General features: G+C 35.7%; 1 protein-coding gene and 1 pseudogene across 1 annotated transcript in view; one reads left to right on the forward strand and one right to left on the reverse strand.

Moving 5' to 3' along the window:
- TNKS2 (tankyrase 2) overlaps positions 1-22,073 on the reverse strand; it is a 61,326-nt gene that overhangs the window by 12,192 nt on the left and 27,061 nt on the right. Inside the window, exons 13-23 of the mRNA XM_036264927.1 lie at positions 18,897-18,976; positions 14,904-15,049; positions 14,176-14,341; positions 11,999-12,218; positions 9,026-9,135; positions 8,146-8,334; positions 6,143-6,395; positions 5,231-5,313; positions 4,140-4,260; positions 1,695-1,792; positions 332-406 (exon numbers count right to left, since the gene is read on the reverse strand). Coding sequence (XP_036120820.1) covers positions 332-406; positions 1,695-1,792; positions 4,140-4,260; positions 5,231-5,313; positions 6,143-6,395; positions 8,146-8,334; positions 9,026-9,135; positions 11,999-12,218; positions 14,176-14,341; positions 14,904-15,049; positions 18,897-18,976 — 1,541 coding nt within the window. The remainder of the gene's footprint in view (positions 1-331; positions 407-1,694; positions 1,793-4,139; positions 4,261-5,230; positions 5,314-6,142; positions 6,396-8,145; positions 8,335-9,025; positions 9,136-11,998; positions 12,219-14,175; positions 14,342-14,903; positions 15,050-18,896; positions 18,977-22,073) is intronic.
- LOC118632810 lies at positions 21,440-21,554 on the forward strand (annotated as a pseudogene).

Consider the following 22,073-nt stretch of genomic DNA (forward strand, 5'->3'; position numbering starts at 1 on the left):
CCTTTTATGAGTTACAAAAAAATTCAGCTTTGTTACCACACATTACCTTAATAGAAAGTCCTAAATCTAAAGGACTTATCAATACCCCAAGATAAAGCATAATCGCTAAACTTGAGTATGTTCAACAAGCACTGCATTATTGATTATAAAAACAGTACAGGGTTTTCAGAATCTTAACCTTTCCAAGGGTTAGTCTTTCCCAAAATATCCTCTGATGCTATGGCAAAGACTTATTGGGATAGATAGATTATATTCTTATGAAAGTTAATTAAGGCTTTGGGCTTTAAAAAACTATGGTTTCAGCAAACTTTATTATTTACTAACTTATTACCTTGAGAATATTGTATCTGTTGAAGATTCCACCTGCATGACCTCCATCTCTGTGCTCTCGGACTGTACTTTGCATCTGATGGAAAAATATTTTAAATATTTAGCATATTTTATGTCTTTTCTGATTTGGGGAACATGGTTCTTGACTTAATATTTTTGTGGTTTAAGAAATATGAGTTATGTAAGTTTACAAGTACTGTTTTCTAGTAATGGCTGTTAGCTAAGTATAATCTATCTGAAAATGTATTTATAGGTGAAAACTATATAATGCAAACCAAAGGAAAAAAAAACAAAACAACTGGATGCAGAGGTGAGCTAAATACATAAAACTAACCACTTGACATACTAAAAAAAAAAACGAAACTCAGTGGATTGAGTGTTTTCCCATGGACTGAGAGGTCCTGGTTCGATTCCTGGTCAAGGCACAGGCCCAGGTTTCGGGCTCAATCCCCAGTAGGGGATGTGCAGGAGGCAGCTGACCGATGTTTCTCTCACATTGATGTTTTTATCTTTCTCTTCCTTCTTCGCTCTAAAAAAAATCAATAAAAACATATTTAAAAATTATCTGTTTGTCTGTGTTCCCATTTGCTTTGTTCTAATAAAGCACAATTTGTATTAAAAAAATTTTTTTTGTTAATCCTCACCCAAGGACATTTTCTTCCTTTGATTTTTAGAGATCGGGGGAGGGAGGGAGGGCGAGCGAGAGAGGAAAGAAGGGAGGGGGAGAGAAACACTAATGAGAGAGAGACACATCAATTGACTGCCTCCTACATGTGCCCCAACAGGGGGCAGGAATTGAACCTGAAACCTTTTGGTGTACGGACCGACACTCTAACCACTGAACTGGACAGGGTGCACAATTTGTATTGTGGTTGGGGTTTCTTGGGTTTTAGGATTAAGTTTTACTTAATTCTGTATCTTTGTCCTCAACTCACACATACACAGGGTACATGTTCTTCAAAGTGTAAGGCACTATTAAAAGATTTCAGTGCATCCATGAGTTTTGTAGCAAGAATAATGGAATACAAATTTTCTGGGTAAGTGTCTGTTCTGGGTCTTGTCTGAGATCCTGGGCTTTGTACTTGCCTTCATGAAGGGAGGTGACATTAACATTTTCTTTCAAATGATAGCAACCTGTTCTCAAATGGAATTCTGTGTAAGTATTAATTGTAGTGTTGAACTAGAATTCAGTTACCGGAATTAAGGTTTATTGAGCCAATATATCTTAAATGCTGACTGAAAGTTTTTTAGGTGGAAAAGAAGTAGGGACAATTGAAACACCCTATTATATTTTCAAGTCAATCTGAAAACCTCCAGGAAACTTAGCTATTGAACTAACATTTATTTAAGGTATATGAACATACCTCTTCCTCCACAGACTGAAACTCTTTATCATCAGGAGACAGATCTATGAGAATTGTTCCACTTCCAGAAGTGTTCAGAGTTAAGTATGGGTTAAGACCTTTTGGATGAAATTTGAAGGTAAATATTTATTTGCTCCTCCCCCCCGAAAAACAAAACCAAACCCAAAACAAACAAAAAACCCCCACATCAAACAAAAATAATTTATCTAATGCTTGCTACCAATTTTTAAAAACTTTTTAGATTTTACCAGTTTTCCCCACTAAATGTCCTTTTTCTGTTTCAGAATCCAAACCAGAACATTACACTACATTTAAACTACTAATTTTTGACCAGACAAGTCATAAGGGTTTTGTGGGACTAGTTCAGAAAATCTGTTCTTTATCTCCTATTCATAATGAGTTTGTCTTCTTCAAAGTATCTTTTATCAAATGTGCAGCAGCCCTTCAGCATTTAGTCCTTTATCTTTTGTAACTGTGAGGAAGAATTATGACAGAAACTTGCATGACCTTAAGTAATTTTAAATTATCCTACACTGAGAAGTCCATAAAATGTACTAACTACTAAATGCTTATTCTAACCCATAATAGATTCTTTAATTCAATGCAATGGATTTGTCATATTTCCTGAATATCGATGGTTAAAAAAAAATATATTATTTTACTAATTTGACTCTCACAAAGCTTTTTAAAAGCAATCTTAAACAGAATTTTCCAGTTTCTTTAGTAAATTTGCAACAATTCTCCTTTAATCTCTACAAGATCTCCAAAGCTCTGCTGTTTTTCCAGGTAGAGATAAAATCCTTTACTGCTGGGTCAATGCCTGGCAGTTTGCCTCTGGAGGTTAAGAACACTATTCTGAGTTCTGGTCTGAATAACTGAACTACCACCAACATGCCAAACTCTGATAAAGACTTATAGGCATGGCTGAATTACAACATCTACAGGAAGTATGAAGACTATTCATAGGTGATTATGTTACAAAATAATGGTGTTAGCAGAATAAAGAATGTGACAAACACTTTACTAAGCCATCCTTGGACCATCCTGAAGAAAGACACTTTTCATGGAAATAACAGGACAAATAATCTATTGATTTAATACACTAAATAATAGATAAAGCTTTTAAGCCAGGACCAGAGGTGGCATGGCGGTACATACATCTGCCACTTGGAGGCAGTGTCTCTCTTTCCATAATGGTTTCCTGAGCCTTTCAACAGTCTTAATAACTGTGTGTCACATACTGTGATGTGTTTAGTGTACAAACACTGCCTGCTTTCCTTCTTAACCCTCCTCTTTCCTAAATTACCCTTGTTCCAAGTAATCCATCACACTTGCTACCCTACCAGATGGTATTATTGTAGTAGAGTCATGATGGCAGTCCACAACTGAAAGTTCTAGTTCTTCTTCATTTTTATACTGTGTATATTGTAATAGTAATATTCCAGGGAGCCATGGGTTTTCCCTTCTATCTTCCAAAAATTTTGTCATCTACATTATAAATATCCAAGACTATCTCACATTTTAAACATTTTGCTCTAGACTCTACCAGATACATACAATGCATCTACCTTTAATTGATCCTATGCCAGACTCCCAGTATAAAGCATTCCTAAACTTGAATCTACTAATTTTTAGAGGTACTCTTTTACCTTCAATAGATAGACCTTATCCTGGCAGATATACATTTTTTTTTTTCCTGAAAATTCCTTCATTTTTGCTAGTGGAGGTTTACTTTTAACCCTAGTTGTACAGCCAGGACTTCAATTATAAGGATGCTTTTGACCTCAGGGTAAATCATTTCCTCAACTTAACAATGAAGTTACAATGTGATTTCTGACACTTAAATTAATTCACCTTTTTATACTCAGAACCTGGTACATATGAAGTGTTAATATCTGTTAAACAAATGCAATTTGCATTTTCCTTAAGTATCAATATCCAGGAGAAATAAAATGTATTATTCAATTTTGTTTTGTTAAATTTCCTCAGTTGCAACATTATTGTTTCCCTGTACTCTCACTGCAAGTGTTTAAAATTTAGCTATTTACAACGAAAGAGAGATTTTCAAACTCTTTTATGAGCAGGCCCATAAAATGAATACCTAGTCATTACCCATTACCCTAAGATACAAGATATCAAAGTTTCAGAGTAGAATAAAAAATGTAGAGGTTGAATAACTTCAGAAATAACTAAATAGAAATAACTTCAGAGGTAAAGCAATTCCCAAATTTCTGAATGGCCCAGAGATTTTACTTAGGTTCACACAGTAAACAGCAGCAGCTCAGAAAAATTAAAAGTAGTAGAGTTAAGACTTGATTCCAGGTTTCCCAAAGCTCTTCCTATTAAATGGACTCTTACAGATTTTTAAATTTTCAATTAGTAACTTGAGGACTGCCTTTATGGAAACTGTTAAACTGATGACAGCAATGATTTAAAAGGAAATACCTTGTTGTCCAGAGATAAGTCTCTCAACTCCTTTAATTAATTTGTGTCTATGTCCATAAGCATTGATTCCAATTTCCTTCAGCTCCTTGTGTCCCATCTCAACTAATACATCCAAAGTGATCTTACACAAGAGAATAAAATGTTTAGAAGACTTACTCATTTGGTGGACATTCATATATTGGTGATCTCACAATGTATTAAATTTATACATTTATTTCAAATTAATTATTGAACAGCTTAGGAATGAAAGTAAATCAGTTGTTAAACTGAAAATGAAAAGTTGCAACTAATTAGCTAATTTAACAAAGTTGAGTCATAAACTACCAAAAATATCATTATCATTTATCATAAGAACCCAAAAGAATGAAATTGCAAAACAAAAATACACTTTCAAATTAACCACATTCAGGTATAATACTGTATTTTTTTCCACCATCCCTCTACATCCAAGTCATTTATACAATGCCTTCAATTGTTCCTCCAGGCGCCAGACTTTGCTAACTGGTACTTCTGCATCACTGTTCAAACTAATTTATCTCTAATATATTATTCCCACTTTGTGAAACTAAAGACATATTAAAAGATCCTCTTCTATTTACACATGTTCTATGAAGCTCTCCATGGAGTCCAGCTTGCAGTAATCTTTTCTGTCTTTGAATTTCTAAAACTGATGCCAAAAACTACATAATTGTATTCTGAGAGAGTACTATAAATTGGAAATATTCTATAAGAGCCCAGATATGCAGTTGGCGTATCTATACAGTGGATAGAGATGTATCAGGCTTACAGCGGGTAGTGATTGACAAAAGAGAACTAAACAAACGGGCTCAAGGATAACTTATTTTTGGTTGAATAAATTAAACTGTGTATTCAAGAAAGTTATTTTATTATTACTACATGAAAGTAAATTTTTATGTACTAATAAACTGAAATTCCAAGATTAAGCCAAACTAGAGGAGTAACTGATTTCCAGTTTCTTAAAAAAATATCCCCCCTTAACTCCTAAACAAGTTGAGCATTTCAAGTATGTCCTATTTTTCCCTTGAGGTCCCATAAAACACCAAAACAAGCAAAACAATTCATCAACTCACCTGTTCTCTCTCAAATATATCCATGAGGTGCTCAAGCCCAAGGTTCCTTACAAATTGAGTTATGCTAAAATCTACCCCTGAAACTGGAAAATAAAAAATCCAGAAAAAAATTTTCACATCAGAATAATAGATATAAATAGTATAACAAAACTTTGTCATATTACTATATACATGAAGAAAGTAAAAAGAAAGCAAAATATTAATAGCCACTTGGGATATAATACTGAACAAAATGTCAAAAATTGCAAAAAGAACACTAAGAATTCATCATTAGAAGAAACAGTTAACCAATAGGACACTCTCAGGTTAAAAAAAATCTTTTCATTAAAACAAATTTATTTTTAATTATCTTTAAAATAAGTTTCCATAGGGCTGAAACTATTATTATATGTTAATTTTATCTCCACTACAAAAAAGTTTCCCTATGTTTGAGGATGTAAGCTACTTCACAAAAAAATTTATGTAAAAAAGTTTCACAATGCACAAGGTGAGATAAATTTTGACAGGTAAAAAAGGTAAAGAGAATAGCTTTTAGAGATAACAGGTATGTGTGTGTTTTTATATCTTTTAAAAAATGATCTTCAAAACTGAGTATTTTGACATGGGATAAAAGGTATTCCATAACTGTAATAATGCACTGGAAGAGGTAAATAAAGGCATAACTAATTCCTAAACAAAAGGACTTCTGAAACCTTTTAAAAAGCATATTTACATCTAAAAGTAGGTTAGTAGCATCAAGTCTCAACTTGGAAGGAGAAAGTGTCACTACGAATTATAATAATGTAAGGCTAAAACTTCTCAACTATATTAATCTGATACAGTTATATTTAAAGTTAAAAAAAAAATGATTTTACCATTTCAAATGTCAAATATGTGCCTATGAGTTAGAAAGTTATTTTTATAGAACCTCACCCTCCTTTTTCTCCAAACTGGAAGCGCCCTCTGTTCCACTTGAACTAACCACTGAAGACAGTTCAGAAAAACTCCCAGATAAGTTATCGAGGCTGCTGGCTGCAGAAAGACTTGATGGGCTGGATGGACTGGAAGACAGAGCATCTGCAGAGGCTCCTGAGTTTCTCATTCCACTGAGCACTTGAGGTTTGTAACATGAAGGCAGAGCAGAAGGGGGCATGGCCGCTGTCAGAAGAGCACTGACATCATCTGCCTAATGTACATGTCAGAGAGAGGAAATCTGTAATAAGCAATTTTAAAGTCCTACTATACCCAATAGAATGCACTTTAAAATATGACAGAAAATCTGCCTAGAATTGCTTTTAATATAAAAATGGTTATTTTAAAAAGTGATATTTAGCTATATTGTTATTAAATATAAAACATAATTCAGAACATCTCCTTTAAGATACAGAATTAAAACTGTTAAATGTGGCAAAGCTTGAAAAAAATAATTAATTCTGATACTATACTGAAAATATCAATTTAAAAAGGTAAGAGCTTTTAAGATTCACAATTACTCTGAAAGAAGTAATTTAACCTACATGGAACTTTTAGCAAATGTACTGATCATTTGTTTTTTGGGAAATATTCAGTGATATATTTGCTCCTCAAAATTGAACATTTTGGGGGTGGGTAACAAAGATAATCATTTAAATCATATTTGCTAGAATAAAAAAAAATTACTGGTACATTAATTTGTTTAATTAGTGACATACCATTTTTTTTTTTCACAATGCTCAATAAAGACACTAAGAAAAAGTAAATCAATACTTGTTTTTTTCATGGTTAGTCATTTAACCATGATGAGTTCATCCAATCCTCATCTTTTTGTTCCCCTGAGTCAAAGGACTCTCATGGGAATCACAGTTTGTATATAGCACTTAAAAATAACATTAGCACCACTTATTGGGTGCTTTTTATGTATCTGATACATGTCAAGAACTTTAAGTACATTACCTTGTTTAATTCTCATATTAACCAGATATATTTTATCCCCATTTATAGATGAGGTAATTGAGGCTTAGAGGTTAGGCAACTTGCAAAATTGTACTGTAAGTGGTAGAGCTGGAATTCTAAGGTAGTCTGTTTTACTCTAAAGCTCATGTGTGTTCTCTAGAGCACTCTGTTTCATTGTCACTCATATCTAGCGGACTAACAAATAGGTGGATTGACCAAGAAAAGTTCACTTTTAAGGTAGTCTGGAATGGGAAAGACATTTCCCTGAAAAAAATATTATAAATATGGTTGGGTTATCAACTTGAGAAAAATCTATTTAACCCTCAATACAGCTGAACTAAATGAGCTTCTCAATGTAACTTGGAACAATGGAATCTCTCTCAGTAGAAAGTAGTCAAGAGGCTTCCCATCCTACCTCAAGAATTTCTTCTCCCTTTCCCTCCATTGGTCTGGTCAATTTCCTCAGTGGTGGAGGCAAGAGAGGCACCTGTGTTACAGTGGCCAAAGCAGAGGCAGAGGCTAGAATGGAGACTCCTATAGGAGTTCCCTCAGGAGAGAAAGAAAAGACTTCCATAGAAAACTGGAAGAACAAACTTGTTTCGTGAACAGTTCTGGTGGGGTAAGAAATAGAAACTTTGGGATGAGGTAGTGTGTGTGTGGGGGTCTACTAGAAGGAGGTTTTGTGGCTGCACCTTAAGGGCAATGTTCTCAGCTGGAGAAATTCATCAAGGCCCATGTCCTGCACTATCTTGTACTGTATGTCCTGTAACAGGACTCATTGGGGGCCTGTGCCTGTTTTGTTTCCCAACTAAAGTGAGTAGCTATACTTAAAACACAATAACTGATAATCCTATTATTTAGTTATTAAATTTTCATACCAAAAAAGTCCTACAATTTGAGCTAAACAGATTTTACACATTCCCCATGAAGACATTTTATATATATCAAGTGAATTTTAAAAAGCGAGAAAAGCACTGAGATTTTTCCAAGAGCCCATCACTTACTGAAACTAAATCTAAAGGTGTTTGTCCTTCCTGATTTTTAAGAGTAGGATCAGCTCCATGGGCCAACAATAAAGCACAAAGCTGTGTTCGTCCCTTTTGGGCGGCTTCATGCAAAGGTGTGAAAGCCCATTTGTCCGTGGCATTGACACATGCATTATACTTTATTAGTAAAGCTGCTACATCTACATGCTGTAAAAGAAAATATTCCTGTTACAGTCTGAAATTTTATCACACTTTAGTTCCTAAAAAAAAACTAGCCATATACCTATTTTTGCAGGTTTTCATACTTAGTCTGGAAATGAAAAACTGTTTCTCCCCAACATAATTTATGGGTAGTTAATTAAAAATTACAGTAGACATTTATATTATCTGAAAAACTATCTAGAAAATATGACGAATTCTACAAAGAGGAGAACTAAACTAATATGACTTTAACAACTTCTCATTTATCCTGGTGTTATAACTGCTGAACAACAATTTATAAATCAGTAGCCTTCCACAATTATTCAAATCATACTACTGAAGATAGTCAATAATGGTTGTGACGTTTAGGGCTGTAAAAGGTCAGGAACAATGCATCTGAACCTACAGATTCCTATGAATCCCAATGAGTTTCCTGGGCACCAACAAAGCAACAAATCAATAGTTCAGTGAAAACATGATAGGTGGTAAGGTAATAAAATGAATGACAAATGTGCTGCACATCACAAAGCAAGCTTACAACGGATTCAGAGTTGAAATTTGGAAGTTATTTAACCTCTTTAGCACTCATATTTACTTCTCTATAAAATGAGAAAGTCAAACTAAATTCCCATTGAACTGCAATACTAATTTTCACTTTAAAAATCTCAGACTTTTATAGGTAGCATGAAGAACTTACCCCATAAGATGCTGCGTTATGTAAAGGAATAAGTCCTCCTTTGTCTTGGGCATTCACATCAGCTCCATGTTGTAATAAATACTCTGCAACTTCTAAATTATTATAACCAGCTGATTTAGAAAAGAAGTAAAATTACTTTTAATTGTCAATATAAAAAATAGTTACATATATTTATAGAAATCTAAAATTCCCCAATGGGAGTTTATTAAAAATTTTATCTTATGGACAAAAATCTGCCCACTGTCCTCAAGTTGAAAGCTCTCAGTGATGCTACCAATTCATTTTACAGAATCTGATAATTTTGTCTTTATCTTTTAAAACCTTCCCAAAGTCCCTGCACTTTCATGGTTGCTATATACAACTTTCAGAATTCAGATACATGGTCTCAAGGACTACAAATTAAAGGCATTCAATCATATAAAAGCTAAGTTAGGATCTCAAGGGGCTGGAGAACCACATACGACACCCAGCATGGGTCTCAGGACCCCAATTCCCCAGAAGGCCACAAGGACATGCTTTTTGCTGGAGAGAACTTAGGGGTACACATCTCTACAAGTCTGGCAGCAGCACTTATGTATTGCTAAACCTATGAAGTGAAACTTAGTATTTTATAAATACACCATAACCTCTCAGCTGTCATCTTGAAAATTGTCAGCTATCTTAATACATACTCTTATGGTACAGCATAGTTTTGACACATATTCATAGATTGAAAGCAAATCTGGGACCTAACTTTGCCAAAATAAAACCAGGTATGACTTGAAACTTTAAAATAGTTCAAAATAGCCCTGGCCGGTTTGGCTCAGCGGTTAGAGCGTCGGTCTGCGGTCCAGAGGCCCAGGTTCGGTTCCCGCTAAGGGCACGTACCTCGGTTGCGGTTTGTCCCCGGCCCTGGTTGGGTCGTGCGGGGGGCAGCCACTCGATGTGTCCCTTTCACGTCGATGTTTCTCTCTCTCTCTCTCTCTCTCTCTCTCTCCCCCTCCCTCCCTCCCTCCCCCTCCCATTCTATTTGAACAAAAAAATGTCCTCAGGTGAGGATAAAAAAAAAAAAAAATAGTTCGAAATATTTTATTCACATTTATTTTTTTATAATAGTTTTTATCCTTTTGCTGAAGGATCTAAAGCAAAAAATTTTTAGTAAGATCAAGAAAAACAAAACTATAAAACTGCCATAAGCTAAGTATCACACTGAATCTAAAATTCCTTCCAGGTCTTGCCCTGGCTGGTTTTGCTCAGTGGTTAGAGCATCAGCCTGTGGACCGAAGGGTCTCAGGTTCGACTTCCAGTCAAGGGCATGTACCTCCATTGCAGGTTTGATCCCCAGCCCTGGCTGGGGTTGTGTGGGAGGCAACCAATCCATGTCTCTCTCTCACACTGATGTTTCTCTCTCCCCCCTACCTCCCTTCCACTCTATCTGATATCAGTAGAAAAAAATATATCCTCAGGGGAGGATTAACAACAACAAAAAAGTCCTTCTAGGTCTCAAGGTATAATACTGTCCAGGTGGGCAGAAATATTTTGTGCATATAACACATTTGACATTTAAAAAGACAACAGATTTAAATAGTAATGTTAAAATGTTCTAGATACGCTTCCATAAAAATATAAAAAGCTCATATAAATAAATATGCAATGCACAATTCAAATCAGAGGTCAGGTCACATCCTGTCTTGCATGCACTAGAAACTCCTGATTGCCAGTGGAAGCAGAAAAGCCTTTTCTCACCATGTTAGCATTTGTAACTTATCACTTCCAAAATTCTCCCAAAGACACACAGATGGAGTAATTATTTTCCTTTGACAGTGGGATCCCAACTTACATGGGGTGAGAATTTAAAGGTAAAAATCACATATAACCAAAATTATCCCTTAAACACTGGGAACACACTCAGTTACTCATACTGAGACCCAAATGAACTGGGAGAAGAGTAGATGTCCATCTCCCATATTACACAGAGTGGCAGAAATACCTGCATTACTCTTTTCTGTTTAAACCATGTGTATTTAGATAAAGTTGTATGAGTTAAATATGCACAGGACACAAATCCACTAAAGTATTAGCTGTGGCTCAGTGATTTTAATGGCCTATTTTCTAGCACCTTCAATGAAGCTGAAAGGGCTGTACTGAAACCACAATGTTGCACAACTGCACTAAAAACAAAGGTGCAAGGTGTCAATTTGCAGTGAAAACTTAGAACAAATATTATGTACTGAAGTGTGTCCTCCAAAATTCCTATGTTAAAGCTCTAACCACCACTACCTTAGAACGTGACTCTATTTGTAGACAGGGCCTCTACAGAGGTAATTAAGTTAAAATGAGGCCATTCAGGGTAGGTCCTAAACCAATCTGACTGAGGAGATTAGGACATATAGAGAAGACACAGGGATGTGTTCACAGCAAAGAAAAGGCCATGTGAGGACACAGCGAGATGGTAGCCATCCTCTAGCCAAGGACAGGGGTCTCAGGAGAAACCAGTTCTTAACTTCTTGATCTCCAAAATTGTAAGTAAATTTCTGTTGTTTAAGCCAGCAGTCTATGGTATTTTGTAACAAATATAAGAAATAACTTTGGCAAGAGGTTTATGTAACTTCTGAAAATCTTTCAAGATTTTTTTCCTGCTTGTGCTTAACAGCTATCAACAGAAGAATGGAAAGCTTTAGCTTCCATGAGGAAGGCTGGGTCAAGAGGCATACTTGTCAAGTTTCTGTATCCAAAACTCACTCACCAAAGATGATTCAAATAATATGGTGACCTGGAATAAAGGTTCCAAAGCACACGGTGACTGACAGAGCCTCTTTCAACTGTTCCTACTGAATAAGTATAGTTGCCCTGTATAGATACACTAGAGTACAACAGTGGTATTACAAGATATTTGATTTGAATCCTTCATGTTTACCTGTAGGAAATATTTCATTTGGGTAAAATGATTCTTAGATGTCACCACCCCAAATCTGTGAAACTTCATTCCCTTACCTGCTAAATGTAAAGGTGTTGAATGTCGGCCTTGAGTATCACGGCAATTTACATTATCAGGAGAAGACAACTTCTTTACTCTGGCTAAACAACCTTTCTTGGCAGCATCTAACAAAGCTGAATCTCCCCTAAGTAGATCTTGGATATCGGTATCTCCATCTTTAACAAGATCCAAAGGAGTATTGCCATCCCTGTTTTTCTTTGTAGGATCTGCACCATGCTGGGAATGTGAAAAAGAAAAACCAACTTCAGTTTGTCCTTGGTCAATGAGAAAATAGTCAATGTAACTATACTAAAGAAAACTATTTTCTACTGAGACTCTACCGTAAAGGTTAACATGATTGTTATTACTGTTTAATTTAATACACAGAAAATTATAGTAAAAAAATAGAGCAGTTAAATATTATTAGGCTTTTATAATGCAATTCCAGTCAAAATTTTATTTATTTATTTATTTATTTATTTTTTAATCCTCCCTGAGGACATTTTTCCATATTTTGTTCAGATAGAGTAGGAGGGAGGGAGGGAGGGAGGGAGGGAGGGAGAGGGGGAGAGGGGGGGGAGAGAGGGGGAGAGAGAGAGAGAGAGAGAGAGAGAGAGAGAGAGAAACATCGACGTGAAAGGGACACATCGAGTGGTTGCCACCCGCACAACCCAACCAGGGCTGGGGACAAACTGCAACCGAGGTACATGCCCTTAGCGGCAACCGAACCCGGGTCTCTCTGGCCCGCAGGCCGACGCTCTAACCGCTGAGCCAAACCGGCCAGGGCACTAGTCAAAATTTTAAACTACATTTAAAATAAAGTATTTTATCAAAAATTAACTTTCATGTATACCATTTTTAGTTTTCACAAACACTGAAATAAAGTATAAATTTAACTTTTTACTCTTGTTTTTTACTGTAAAACATCTACACTGGTACCTCTATTAAACCAGAAATATCAACTTCACTAGTGGTAAATAAATCTAGCTTATAAATAACATAATCCATCAACTATTTTGAAGTTAAGGTACTAAGATAAATAAACATAATCAGAGATGATAGCTGACTTTATATAATAATAAATCTACTCAACACCAGGAGGACAAACAATCCAATTAAAAAATAGGCAGAAGACCTGAAAAGACACTTCTCCAAAAAGAACACTGGACAGATGATCAATAGACATAAGAAAAAATGCTCAAGGTCACTAATAATCAGTCTCTTTAGTCTCTTAAAAAAAACCAAAAAACAAAAAACTACAATGAGGTATCATCTCACTTCTCTTAGAATGGCTACTATCAATAAATCAACAAACAACAAGTGCTGGTGAGGATGTGGAGAAAAGGGAACCTTAGGGCTTGTGGGTGGGGATGCAGACTGGTGCAGCCACTGTGGAAAACAGTATGGAGTTCCCGCAAAAAATTAAAAAATGGGACTGCCTTTTGAGACCCAGTGACCCCACTCCTGGTAATATATCCTAAGAATCCTGAAACACCAATCAGAAAGATATGCGCACCTATGTTCATACAAGTGTTATTTATAATTGCTAAGATTTAAAACAGCTCAGTGCCCATCAGCAGATGAGTGGATAAAAAAGCTGTGGTATATTTACACAATGGAATACTACACAGTTGTAAAAAAGAAACTCAGCCCTTGCAATATCATGGATGGACCTGAAGATTATTATGCTAAGCATAATAAGCCAGTCAGAGAAAGACAAATACTACGAGTGCACTAATACGTGCACAAAATAAACGGACGAACAAAATAGAACGAGAAACATGGATACATGGAACAGAATGACAAATGTCAGAGGGGAGTGGGTGGGAGGAACTGGATAAAGAAGGTGAAGGACTAAGCTAAAGAACATATATGCATAGCCCATGGACACAGACAATAGTGTGGGGAAGGACAAGGAAGGGGAAGGTGGGCTTGGTAGAGGTGGGCAAAGGGAGGGAAAGTGGAGGACATCTCCAATAGTGTCAACAATACAAATTTTAAAAATAAGTAAATCTGTGTGTGTTAAACATACTCATAGATTAAAATACTGTTCCTGACATTTATTTTGAAATCTAGGTAGAGAATTAGGTAACTGCTTCCTATTTTTTTAAATTTAAGTTTATATTAGAGTTACCAGAAATATTAAACATATTCTATGTACTACACCCTGTGAATAGCAAGTACTTAAACATACCTGGAGCAGGAGCTTACAAATTTCATATTTTCCTTTTGCTGCAGCTTCATGTAAAGGTGTAAATTTCCATAAATCAGCTACATTAACTACTGCTCCATGCTTAACAAGAAGTTCTGCAACCTCATAATGTCCATAAGAACATGCATTGTGCAAAGGTACAAGGCCTCTGAAAAAAAAGTTAAGCAATGCAACACAAAGATATGTTTTAACTGAAATAACTACACACAGCTGATAAATTTATTAAACTGTAGAAAGGATTATACTGATTATATTTTATAGAACCTAAACATTTATTAAAAGCATAAACAAAATTATTTCTTTGGAGGGGGTCAGGGAGGAAATATTTAAAATTGCAGAAAATATAACAACATATATATTCAATATCTAGAACTGAGAACTGTATATTTTTAAAGAAGAATAATTTAAAGATAAACTGGAAGAATTTAAATATCTCAAAGCAAACTAAAAAAATTTTCAACCAATATCACACTAATATTGCAATCTCCTTGGCAATTATAAAATATAAGGCATTATGCAAATAAGTCTGTATATAAATGCTAAATATCATAAAATCTTAACTAAAATGAATAAGCTATGTTTAAGATAATGCTAGGGAACAGACTTCCCTGAAAATAAAAGAGCTACCAACTATCATAAAAATATTTTCAGATTTCCTAAAAATATGAAAAGATGATAAAAGAGAGACCATGGCAGTTGTTGGTACTTGCCCCTTGTCTTTAGCATGCACATCGGCTCCATGTTGCAGCAGATACTCCACCACAGACACCCTGTTATAGCCAGCTGCAAAGTGGAGTGGTGTAGACTGACGCCCTTCGATGTCTCTGCAGTTCACACTCTGAACAGTACACAATTTCTATAGGATGAAATACAGCATATATATGATGTTACATAATCTGGTTTCTTGTTTTCATTCATTTAGTAGAAATTTCAAATGTCTATTTTCTTGTCTCATCAAATCAGCATCCTCAGAAACTATTCATTCTTTATTCTTATTTCATCTTGTCATTTACTGGGAATCTGGTCTCTCTCATCTACACCTGGTATCATCATCTTTTGCTAAAACTAGTAGGTAAATTTTATCATTACCACTACTACTATTTATGAAAAGGTAATCTAAGTATCAATTACCAGCAATTGTAACTTGCATTTCTGGTAAATATATGTAGAGGTTCACTACATTATAAAAGCATCAGCATTACCTGGGGCCTGTTAAAAACTCAGAATCTCAGATCCCCATCTACTGAGTCAGAACTAGCATTTTAATAAGATTCCCAGGTGATCTGTAAGCACATTAAAGTTTGAGGAGTACTGCACTAGACCAGTGATCCTTAAATTTTCATGTGCACTAGGTCCCAGCTCCAGATTTTCTAACTCAGTGTGTCTGGGCTGGGCCCTGAGAATTTGCATTTCTAACAAGTTCCTAGGTGATGCTGATGCCGGTCGTCAAGGAACTACATTACAGAATTATATTGCACAATATGGAATGAACTAACAGAATGCTACTGTTTATGCACCATTCTTGGAAGAATTAAGAAAATAGTCAAATAATTTTTTGTGCTTTGGTTTAGATGACAAAGCCTAGATGAGAAAGGCTGCAAGAGTAATATTCAAAATACTCAAGAGTATTTTGCATGAAAAGTATAAACATTTGGGGAAAAAAAGCAACCCCTATAATAAATCAAGTTGTTCAAAAAAAGTCAAATAAATATTAATATTAGTAAAACTCTTTAAATTTTTATTTATTGATTTTTCTAGAGTGAGATAGGAAAGGGAGAGACAGAGAGAGAGAGAGACAGAGAGAGAGAGGGGGGGGGGAGAGAGAGAGAGAGAGAGATTGTTGTTCCACTTGTTTATGCATTCACTGACTGATTCTTTAAGTGCCCTGCCCGAAGACTGAACTCCCAACCTTGGCGTATTGGAACATTGCTCTAACCAACTGAGCTACCTGGCCAGGGCAAAACCCTTACTCTCTTTATTATCCTACCCTAAAAGCAGGAATAACCTAGAGCCCAATAAACCAAAGGATCAACTATCAGGAGTTTAAACTCAAGGGGTTTAATTCAGGACTGATAAAGCTCTTCTATGCTAGGTTTGGAAGCTATCACCAGCCACTCTACTCACTACTTGTCAGTTTGGTTTTGTCCACGCTAAGATAGGTTTCTAATAGGAAGTATCTAGCTGACAGATCACCACTAAACAAACATAACTGAGCACATAAGTATTCACTGGGTAATATGTAGATGTTATCCTCCCAGTGATTCACCTGTCTAGAGCTAGATAAAAAATAGAAAAGCAGATGAAAATAAATTTCCATGAAGTGATTTTAAAAGGAGGTGAGGGAAGACAGCCTGATGCCTATTCCCAGAGAATAAGGGAGAGAGGAAGGTCTTTCTCAATCCAATGGCATTATTTTGTTCTCTAAGTCCAATTCCTGCCCCCAATTACATCTGTCCCTTGCCACTTCGTGCTTCGACTTTTGCAGCTTCCTCTATTATATTTTTAAAAATATATTCATTAAAAAGTTGATTGAGCCTGGCTGGTGTGGCCCAGTGGTTGAACATCGACCCACGCACCAAGAGGTCACCAGTTCGATTCCCGGTCAGGGCACATGCCCAGGTTGTGGGCCAAATCTCCAGTGGGGGGGCATGCAGAAGGCAGCCAATCGATGTTTTCTCTCATGGATGTTTCTATCTCTCTCCCTTCTTCTTTCTCTAAAATTAATTTTTAAAAAAATTAAAAAAAAAAAAAAAAGTTGATTGAGACATTGAAAATGATAGTGCATGCTCGGTTGTCTGAGTCAATTATACACCCCTGTATTATTACAATTAAAATTAAAATTACTGTACGTATGAACTGTAGGTCTATGTATTTGAGCACCCCAGCAATACTTCAACGCCAGGTGCAATGGCTAGAGTCTGGAACGAATTAACCATGATAAATGAGGGACGACTGTACATTTCTTTATATCTTCCTTTAGATTCATTCTATTATTCTTTACTATTATGTATAATGAATGTAATTTTATATATTCTTTAATATATGTAAGTGGATGAGCATTTAAAATTTTTTATCATCACCCCCACTCCCCCCGCCCCAAAAATCAGCTAGTTGCCCTTTACCTAGTTACCTTTAACTTCATTTTTTAATCACTTCTGCAGGAAACAAAAATTCAGCTCACTACCTTTAACTCAAGTGATTTTTTTTCCCACAAGCCAGTAGTCAATAACAGAAACATCATCTTCCTTATAAATATAAAACAAGTCAAACAGTAAGATTCATTATACCATTTTTTCTTTGAAAAATGAAACTATTTTAAAAATAAAATCTGAGGTTATTTGGGAATAGTTGTACTACCTACACAGATAAAAGGATTCCATCAACTTTTTTCCAGAGATCTCTTTTTTTAAAAGGACCGTGAATAAATTTTCTCAGTGACCCAGCTCAGATGAGACCAACATTCATATTCTCTTCTCAGAAAATCTAAAACTGACTTTGTGGGGTGGGTCTATTCAGGACTGAAAATACCATACAGAAATATAGTAATACTGCTTCAAATAGCTACTTCTACCATGAATCAAATCAATGTGCTTAGATTTTTATAAAACTTCTTATTACCTATTAAGAACCCCTAAAATAGAACCAACATTGTTTTGAAAAAGTCTAGAGGCAGATAGGGGGGCACAACAAAGTTTTTTCCTTCTATTAGCTTTGGAAATTAAAATAACATAATTGCCAAAAAAAAAGTTTTCGGAAGTGGAAAAAAAAAATTACTGCATTACTAAAACTCATAAAACATGCTGAGTTAATTTTAATTTATATTAGTTGAATTAAACAGTAGTCTTGCTCTTTGACATTACATATGATTCTACAGTAGAGTAAAGTAAAATGTGAGGGAGTAGCCGGTTACTCTAGGGAAGACTACTAGAGGAGATGGGCCTTAAGAGCTGAAGTTGGTTCCTCTGAGAAAAAAAAAATTTTCAGTTTTGATAAACTGAAGATTGATATAATAAGACAATAGATCTAAAAAGTGGCAACTCTGTATTATTACTATATTTAAACAATGGGTCCTCACAGTGGTAGAGGGGGCAAAGAAATGAAGAAACTAAAAGCAATGTGTAGACAGAATGAGGTATTATTTAGTATACCCCCTTCTTATTTTACATGTTAAATGTAAATAATAATGGACAATAATTTGATACCTTATTCTTTTTTTTAATAATTTTATTTACAGATTTGAGAGAGAGAGAGGAAAGGGGAGACAAAGAGGGAAAGAGAGAAATATCTATTTGTTGTTCCACTTATTTATGCATTCATTGGTTGCTTCTTTATGTGCTCCAACCAGGGACCAAACCCTCAACCTTGGCATATTGGGATGACGCTCTAACCAAATGAGCTACCTGGCCAGGTCACCTTATTCTTTTAAAGGGTAAAATGTATAGGTTCTTTAAACAAAATTAACTTCCATGAACATGCAATTTACTCAAATTTGTGACTGTGATGCATTTAGAGAGAGAGATGCATATGAAACTAAAGTTTCTTTTATTACTTAATGATTCTTATTTTCAGAGAACTAGATTAGCATGATTTGCCTCTTAAAACAGGTAGCATATATAAATAACTAGGCTCATTATAACAGTACAGACTCATTAAACACTGTCAAAATAAAACCACAAAATTAAAAACATAAGATCATATCTTACTTTTACAGTTTCTACATCTCCAGCCTTTGCAGCTTCCAGCAATTGTCTGTCTGCTTCTGAATTACCTAATGGGATACCCTCTAAAGAGAGAGAGAGAAAAGAATAATTAACTACTACTTAGAAAGCAGAACCAAACTTTAAAGAGGGGAGGCACCTTATCTGAAGTAGAGCTCTTTTAGAGTTTGGTAGATTATGTAGGAAATCCCTACGGTAGTAGAGGAAAAACGGTAAGACTTTCTTAAAACTATTTTTGGAAACATATATAAATGAAATGAATGTAAACATGAATAACCATAAAATGTGATTTAAACAATGTAAAGGAACATAAAATAGATGATGAAAGATGGTTTGCTCTATACACAAACCTGTTGAATGGTGAAAAAACATAGGAGAGCCATGGCCAGAGATCTAACCATGGTTCTGATATTAATTAGCTATGTGACTGAGGCAAGTGACTTGAACTTTCTGGGCCTCAGACTTTTTCAGTTCTAAAGAGAAGTTGGACTAGAAGATATCTAAACTCATTCTCAGGTTTAAACATTTGTTTTATAGCATATATAAATCCAATAGGAAAAGAAGAAAACATGTACCTTGTATCTTAGAACAAAATAGGCTCCAAATGGATTAAGTATTTAAGTATAAAAATTAAACCTTATACATAATAGATGAAGCTGTAGGTAAATATATAATTTTTTATCCTCACCTGAGGACATTTTTTTTGCATTTATCTTCATATAGAGCGGGAGGGAGGGAAGGACGAACAGAGAGAGAGAAACATCGATGTGAGAGAGACACATCAAGTGGCTGCCACCCGCATGACCCCAACCGGGGCTGGGAACAAACTGCAACCGAGGTATGTGCCCTAGGAACCAAACCTGGGACTCTCTGGTCTGGGCCAATGCTCTAACCGCTGAACCAAATAGGCCAGGGCAGTAAATATTTTTTATCTTGCAGTAGAAAAGCATCAAAAACAGAATCAGCCCTGGCCGGTTTGGCTCAGCGGTTAGAGCGTCAGCCTGCGGTCCTGAGAGACCCGGGTTCGGTTCCCGCTAAGGGCATGTACCTCGGTTGCAGTTTGTCCCCGGCCCTGGTCGGTTGTGTGGGTGGCAGCCACTCGATGTGTTCCTTTCACATCGATGTTTCTCTCTCTCTCTCTGTTCCTCTCTCTCCCTCCCACTCTCCCTGAACAAAAAATGGAAAAATGTCCTCGGGTGAGGATAAAAAACAAACAAACAAACAAACAAACAAAAAAAAACAGAATCAAAATTGATCTGGAAAAATATATGCCAGGCATTAAACAAAGTTATAAGGCAAAGAAAAAAATGGAAAAAATACTGCAACATGTATCCTAAAACTGCAAAATAATGACAGGTTTTTTTTTTGTTTTTTTGTTTCCCCTTCATCCATTAATGGCCAGAGGAAAGGTGGAGCTCCGTGACAGTATTTCTGTAATTTGCATTTAAAAAGCATCTATTCTGTAATTCACATACACAAATTTACACAAGGAGACTAAGAATCATAATACTTAGTGCTGACAAGAAAAACAGGTCCTACCATAAATACACTGTTAGTAGTAGAGTATAAAATAGTACATAACCTTTCTAGAAGATGACTTAACAATTGCATGTTATCCTTTGACCTGGGAATTGTACTGTGATAATTTATTCTAAGAAACTAGGTGGAAAAGTAAGTAATAGCATTTAGCATAAAACTACCAAGACTGTAAATGTCCCTCACCAGGCAACTGAACAGGACTATTTATTATATCCCCCAAACTGACACCAAAACAAATTATGTGGGTACATGGGGAAGTAAAACAGTCTCATAGTTAGTTCACAGTTTCGGCAGATGAAACCTGGTTTCATCTATTCAAGCAGTGTTTTTCTCAAAATGTGGTTTCTAGACCACAAGTACAAGGATCATCAAGGGCGACAAAGATACAAAAGGCTTGATCTGTTACATTTCTTCTCAGAGATCTGAGATGTCAGACACAACACTATTAATTTCTAGAGGTGTAGGCAAAGACACTTTAAAATCATGGAACCAGATTTCTAGGCTAAAATTTTTTTTCATCCTCACCTGAGGACATTTTTTGCTTTAGATACAGAGGGAGGGAGAGAGGGGGGAAGAGAGAGAGAAACATTGATGTGAGAGAGACACATCGACTGATTGCCACCCACATAACCCCAACCAGGGCCGGGGTCAAACTGCAACCAAGGTACGTGCCCTTAGCGGGAACTGAACCCAGGACTCTTCTGGTCCACGAGCTGACGCTCTAACCACTGAGCCAAACCAGCCAGGGCTAGGCTAAAATTTTTAACCTATGTGCAGATATTTATAGTGTTTAAATATTTAGTCTAAATATTTAAAAAATTTAATAAACGGGTGAATTCAATAGTCATATTCTAATAAGTCAAACAGTTGGCTACCTTGCACAAAATCTGCATGCCTTATATATGAAAAATCTTTAATAAGAGTGCAGAGATAAAGCCAGTGGTTTAGAGTATTATTTACTATGGTTGCTCTACTAAGAGACACATACCTTTCAAAGTTTTCCACTCTTTAAAAAGAAATAGCTTTGCTAAAGTAATTGTGGTGACAGAAAAATGTATTAGCCTCAGAAGCTACTGAGGTGGTTCATTCTATCCTAATCCAGAAAATAAATAAGTAAGTAGATAAATAAATAAATAACTAGCTAACTAGCTAGCTATTTTTTGAAGAAATTCCATCAAAAATTAAAAATGGAACTGCCATTTGATTCAGCAATCCCACTTCTTGGAATATATCCTAAGAATCCCAAAACACCAATCTGAAAGAATATATTCATCCTTATATTCATAGCAGTGTTATTTACAAGAGCTAAGATCTGGAAACAGCCCAAGTGCCCGTCAGATGAGTGGATAAAAAAACGCTGTGGTACATTTACACAATGGAATACTACTCAGGTATAAAAAAGAAGAAAGTCTTACCCTTTGTGACAACATGGGTAGACCTGGAGAGTATTATGTTAAGTGAAATAAGCCAGTCAGAGAAAGATAAATATCATATGATATCACTAATGTGTGGAATTTAATGAACAAAATAAACTGACAAACAAAATGGAATCAGAAGCATGAATACATGGAACAGACTGGCCTGTGCCCAAGGGGAAGGGAGTGAAGGATGACTGGGTAAAGG

The sequence above is a fragment of the Molossus molossus genome, unplaced genomic scaffold (assembly GCF_014108415.1).
Source record: "Molossus molossus isolate mMolMol1 unplaced genomic scaffold, mMolMol1.p scaffold_m16_p_17, whole genome shotgun sequence".
NCBI classification, from domain to species: domain Eukaryota; kingdom Metazoa; phylum Chordata; class Mammalia; order Chiroptera; family Molossidae; genus Molossus; species Molossus molossus.